The sequence below is a fragment of the Apteryx mantelli genome, chromosome 1 (assembly GCF_036417845.1).
Source record: "Apteryx mantelli isolate bAptMan1 chromosome 1, bAptMan1.hap1, whole genome shotgun sequence".
Taxonomy (NCBI): Eukaryota; Metazoa; Chordata; class Aves; order Apterygiformes; family Apterygidae; genus Apteryx; species Apteryx mantelli.
In genome coordinates this window covers 89,742,968-89,749,202 of record NC_089978.1, presented here as the reverse complement: position 1 = coordinate 89,749,202, position 6,235 = coordinate 89,742,968, and the positions used below count along the sequence as shown (strand labels likewise).

At 40.4% G+C, this 6,235-nt stretch overlaps 1 protein-coding gene across 1 annotated transcript in view; it reads right to left on the bottom strand.

Moving 5' to 3' along the window:
- Positions 1 to 2,712: 2,712 nt before the first annotated feature.
- Positions 2,713 to 6,235, bottom strand: part of PTCHD1 (patched domain containing 1) — a 34,145-nt gene continuing 30,622 nt past the window's right edge. Inside the window, exon 3 of the mRNA XM_013951908.2 lies at positions 2,713 to 4,415. Coding sequence (XP_013807362.2) covers positions 2,761 to 4,415 — 1,655 coding nt within the window. The 3' untranslated portion in view covers positions 2,713 to 2,760. The remainder of the gene's footprint in view (positions 4,416 to 6,235) is intronic.

Below are 6,235 nucleotides of genomic sequence, written 5' to 3'. Positions count from 1 at the left end.
AGTCCTGGGAAGCAACAGCAACTACTGGTAAGGAATAAATTCCTGGAATAAAGATAGAGATAGCAGAGAAATTTTATCACTAGTTTTATCACCTTTCTTGGAGAGCTCAGAAGGCCTCACACGCTGAGATTTAATAAGAGATCTGTGAAACTACAAGCTCATCTTTGGGCATCTTTTTAAAGACACTCCTATTTATGCATTTCAATTAGAAGTGAAGAGGTTTATCATAGCTATCCCTGCGTCTGGTGGTTGCAGATGATGGCATCAGGGATAGCAGAGGTGCAAAATCAGTGTTTGACATGCATTCCTCTCTGCAGTGTACAAACAACCTCTTTCACACATCTCCCATTTCCAGGTGTCCCACGACTCAGTAGACTGCTGCTGTAAAAAGTGGTTTGCTATTTCTTGAAACACTCAGCTGATTTGTTAATGCCCTCAGAAGTTTAAAAGCCACTGCAGCTTCCTGTTGAACAGCTGGGACATAGGGTGATTGTTACGTAGAGGACATAATGACTGTCACAGAAAATCTGCAATGGAATATATATTTGAGGAATTATTTCTGGCTGGAAAATGTAGCTCCAAGCCTGAGTCTAAAGAAAATAGGGGAAACAGATCTTTCCCCGCAGCTCACATTCATTTGGCTGTCTTGAGGGTGTCCACCTGATTTCCGCCAAGGCTGAAGTTGTTGTTACAGCTCCCCAGCTGCTACTGCATCTGATGCTGTTCAAACAAAGAGCCTGTGCATTCCTGGACACAAAATCCTTTGTCCTCTGGTCAGGGAAGAGCGCTATCTTGGGGAAGCAAATGTTGGCAGCTGCACTGCAAACTTGTTTTGCTAGTCGGTATGTAACATTTTGCTTCAGGGCAAAATATCTGACTACCTTATTTTCTGCTAGGGAAGAAGCTTTGGTAGTATCCTTTGCTTGAAAATTAACATTCACAAGGTGGCAATTGAGGATTTTGCACAGTGCATCCAGGAGTCACTCAGAATTCATGGGATGCAGCATAGTCTGGGTTTGCTATCATAGATGCGTTAATCACGCCAATGTCCGCGTAAACCAGGCAGCCTCCTGAGCCAAAGCACTCTCATTGGGCCGAGCCACATGGCTCCTGCAATATCCATTAGACCCTCATATACTGTGACTGAGGCAAACACTGTGCCAAGCGCTGAAAACTTTTCAAGAACTCCTACTTTCTGGGCAAACTGTAAGAGTTGAAAGAGTCTGGCTGAAATATCCATATATTCATTAGAACACCTGACACACCAGCTAGCTTCCCGCGACTGGGTTTTAGCGGGCCACTTATAGTTGGAATACTCTCAGCAAAACCGGTACAATTGGCTTATGTATCCCCACTGGGGCTCTGCCTTATAATAAAACCTTCCCAGAACAAGTCTGTAGTTCTAAAGGATGGAGGGGGTGGAGGAGAAAAGAGATGCTTCTTTGTCTGCATTACTCCACATCACAGATGCTGGCAGAATTATTGATTTAGAACTCACAGCTCCAGAAGGATTCAGTAACATAATCTTTAAAATTTTTTTTCCCCTCTAATGTGATGTTTTCAATAGATCCCATTGATATAGGCTCTTTGGGGACATAGTTAAACTTGTTAAATTGCAGTCCCTACCTTCAGTTTGTTACATATGACACTCACGGTCTACTATCTCTTGGAAGAGCCCATAGCTGTAAGGTCTATTGCTTTACAGGTACTCTAGGAAGATTGAGGGATTAGTTATACATTATGTAAAACTACCCACTAATCCTCTTAGTGTGCATTACCAGTGAATGGCCTGAAATAGACGCTTATTAAAAGAGCCCTAACATTCACTCCCTTGATGACATTTAAGTATTTGAGGTTTGTGTCATGGATTTTGGTGCTGAAATATTCAGTACGCCATCTTCTGTCTGCTCCTAGATCCACTGGCATGTGCTAGTAGAGTGCTAACAAAATTACAGTTGGTAAAGCAGAATACTTGTTTAACTAGTAGCGAGACATTTATAAAATAGAATTATATATTTTCTAGAGTGACAGAGTCACTGCGATTTTTTTTTGTTCTTTTTGTTTTTATAAGAAAAAGAAACAGCTATAAAACCATGATTAAAAATGTTCCAGGGGATGATTTACATTTTAAAATAATGATATTTTTAGGAAAAATAAGGTGACTTATAACATAAATGTGTTTTGAAAGTGTTTGGTTGCTGCATACTGCCTTCCTTCCCAGTACAGTTTGCTATCTGTTATACAGTCTTGCATAAATGTTTAGATTAGGGGGAGAAAAGAAAAATTAAATGTGATGGCTAAGACCTATAAGAGCTGACTCACTGACTTGAGTTATTGCTGTGCAGAAAGTTTGTAAAGCCTTTACATCCAGCAAACACTTACTGCTACTCCAGCCTTGACAGTTGACCTTTCAATCTGATTGGGTTTAGCAACAATAATTGCAGTACCTGCAGTACAGACAATGCAGAATGCTGCTTAGTAACCCAACTTTGCTCATTAGATCTTACTTCACGTGTCTCAAATTCACCCTCTCTTTGCATACGTGTGCAAATTTTCTCATAATACCTGTTAAGGGAGTCAATCAAAGAACAATCCCCCCCCCCCGATTTTTTCTTCATTCCTCCCATCATTTTGAGTATTCCTGGATTTAGCTTAGGGGATGAAACACCCCCAAACCTCTTCCCCTCCCCAAACGTTTAGCCAATACTGGTTTCTTATTCTCTCAGTAAGACCTAGTGTAAAAAACAACAAACAAACAAGTTAGACTGTTGTAATTTGGTCAACCACTCGGGTGCTATCCATATCCACCATTTCAACACACTCTATTTCCTCACGGTTTTCAGGATTCTTCTTCTCTTTCCTCTTCTTCTTGGATGGTGGCAGGAAAGTCAGTATCACAGGTAAAATGGCAAAGCAGTGAAAGAAGGTGACTAATGCTATTAAAAACAAGCACCTGAACAGTGTACGGGTCAGATTTGAAGGCACAGCTGCAAGAGGAATCAGACCAACTATATAGCAGAGGTAGCTCTGCAAAATAGCTACCCCATGCACTTCCAGGGCATTTTTCACCCATTTAGTTCTTGTGAACTCTTTGCCCAGGACAAAGGTTGATAACAGTGGAGCACAGTTGTCAATTGTATAATTAATTCCGTAAATTAAGCACAACACAGAAATACAATCTAGTTCCACTTTCCACAAGGTCATAAAACCTATAACTCCAAACTCAACTGAGGCAACAGTTAGAGTGAGCCAGACATTGATCAGAGAGTCTGCCACCAGGAATGCAGAGAAGAAGAGCAGAAATAAAGCACTGATGCAGGAGTTTTGTAAGGGGGCTCCCACCGAGGAGGCGTAACGATCCATGTACACAAACGATGGATTGAAAACGATGAATTTCACCTTGGAGGTGAGAGATAGCTTCCTCAGGGTTTCCAGGAGGTCATAAAGTTCTTCCCTCTTGGTTTCCATTGTCTTGGCCACCAAGAACATCCTGGAGGCCACTACATCGACTTCATTGTTGTATTTCTTGGAAAAGATGATATCCTCTGTAAAATGGGCAAACTGAGGGGCTTTCAGGAAAGAGTTCCTCAACATATCAGTGAAATTTTTCTTGGGCAATCCAGTAGATATGTTGAGTTTCCTAAGATAATTTAAGTAGCTTTCAAACCAAGATATCCTCACAAACCCCTTGGTATACTCTAGCACATCTTCTTGAACACTGGTGTTCCAGTACTCTATTGACTCATAGATATAAAACCCAATGACCGGGCTGTAGTTACTGAAATACTTTTGCTGGGCAGTAGTATACTCAATGGTTCGTGTTGCAGTTGCTACGATGTTACTAAGGTCTGACCCTTCACTGACCTGCAGGTAGCCCATTAAGGCAAAGGAAATATAAACCAGGTAAAAGAGAACTACAAAAGGCTTGACATAAGTGTTTGTTATCCAGTCACAATAATAGCGTTTAAGGAACCACACCAAAAGATGACTTTCGTAAGTGTTTGCTTCCTCCGAATCCGTTGTGTCCTCGCTGAATTTGGCTGTCAGAAGAAACCTATACCATGCAGGCTTCTCTTGCAATACCTCTGGCTTTGGTACCTTTCTACAGAAGATACTATGCTGGTAGTTATTTTCTATGTAGCCAGTAAACACCAGGCTGGAACCATAAAAGGAGAGTACATAGAGGTAGTTGAAGAAAATTGCAATACAGGAATTGCAGCAGAAAATCCTGGCTGCTTCAATGTTAGTGAAGGGACTGGCCCCTATTCCAAAAGTGACCAGGTACATGGCAGTGGTGAGAGAAAACGAGAGCATGGAGTCTGCAAATACAGCTGCAGTTCTCTCCTTAACATGTTGGTCTTCTCTAGTTTTTCTCCAGGAGGACAACATTTCAAAAGTCCCATATAACCCATGACCTACAATAGAGAACAAAGCAAGTGTTTAAAGTACTCAGATCAACATGAGGAAAAACGTAATGTGGGCATGCTAAAGGCTCAAAGGAGACACATTTGACTCTTATCAATCCTTGAGGTAAAAGACCTGCAGAAGAGAGAAATTGTTATGGATTTATAAGCCACAGACCCACATTCACTACTGACTAGCAAACCTTACTATCTGAACTTGTCGGGAGTTCTGTATCATTGACGCAGGGTTGACAAGTTAAAGAAAAGGTATTTTTTCTGGTAGGCTGTTTCATTTCATTATTTCAGAGTGCCTGTGACACAAGATGCTTTGAAATTAGTTTTTCCTGACAATGGGATCTGACCTGTGGTGAAAACAAAGAAATAGGACCTTGAAGTGCCTATGCTCGAAGCAGAGCATTAGTCGGTTGCTTTGTAGAACAACTGTAAGAAATGAAACGTGCATGTAAGCTGAGTATTGTCAAGTAAATCAGTCACTGACTTCTCCACTTCCTATCCAAATTTTCTGTCAGGAAAAAGAAATCCTAGAAATGGAAAAAAACAAAATAACACAAGTGAATTTTAGAGAAGTAGAATGATAGAACTGATGTGCCACTGCTTAAGGCATTAGTTTTCTTACTTTAATAGGTCTAAGGGCTTGTAAAACCAAGTGGAGCTCCATTTTTCTTGCCAGTTCCTAAATGTTGTAATTAATTTAATTAACTCTTAAAATGGATGCAGCTTTCATGAAAGGAGATAAAGACCTGCAGACTTAAAACCCTCTGTTTAACCACAAAGTACAGGCAGAATGGGGAAAATGCATGGTTTTTATCTTAATCTCTGGTTGGTTGTCTTCCTCTTCTGGTTTCTATTCTGTGACAAATAACAAAGGTACATTTGGGGGATAGAGAACTCTGCTTGCTCGTAGTAGAGCTGAATGGGAAACAGTCATCAACCAAATATCAGATGGGAACGGCTGGGATAAAAGTAGGTTGAGATTTTTTACATGGAGATCAAAGGAAAAAAGTAGTCTATCATCACAGCTAAAATGTAAGACTTTGATACTTTCTCATACTTCATATCATCTTCATCAGTAAATAACAGATCTTTTCCACCCAATCCCACCCTCTTTGTTGCCTTCTAATTTCTGTTCTTCCTTATTCTTTTGCTGTTTTTCCTATCTCCTGCTTCTCTCTCTGGTCTGCTCTTTTCTCTGTATTGCATTATCTCTAGATACTCCCCAAAGCTAATCCACTGTGCTTTGCTCTTACCTCACTCCCTGATAACATTAGATAAAATGATCATGGCTGAATTAGCTGCTGATGACAATGAAGTGCAATCACTGGACTTTTGAAGTTGATACTCCAGTCAGGTGGGGTCAAGGTAATTCACATATCTCTGTTAGAATTTCAGGCTGTCTGCAGAGTACCAAAATTGCTGTATTGGTTACGTTCTGTTCACATACAGATGACTATCACTTCTGCCACATGGGCTACAAAATTGGTCAAGCAAACCCCGAACAAAATAAGTGTTTTGAAGAACCAGAACATATCATGGTTTATTCTTAAATGCCCCATGTGGGCTAGATATTTAATCCACTTGACAAATTAACTTTTTTGTAGTCAGTACCTTTCACAGAATAGACAGCTACACCTGGTTCACACCAACCTTGCAAGGATTATCCTATCTACATGTTGAACAGGTGGAAGAGCTGTTCACTTTGTTAATACTGAAAAGAATGGGTATTTTATACAGAATTCAAAATACAGTGCTCATAAGATGAGATAATAGAGCAACTGGTGTATTTCCTTATCACCATCACCTGGTATTTGGAA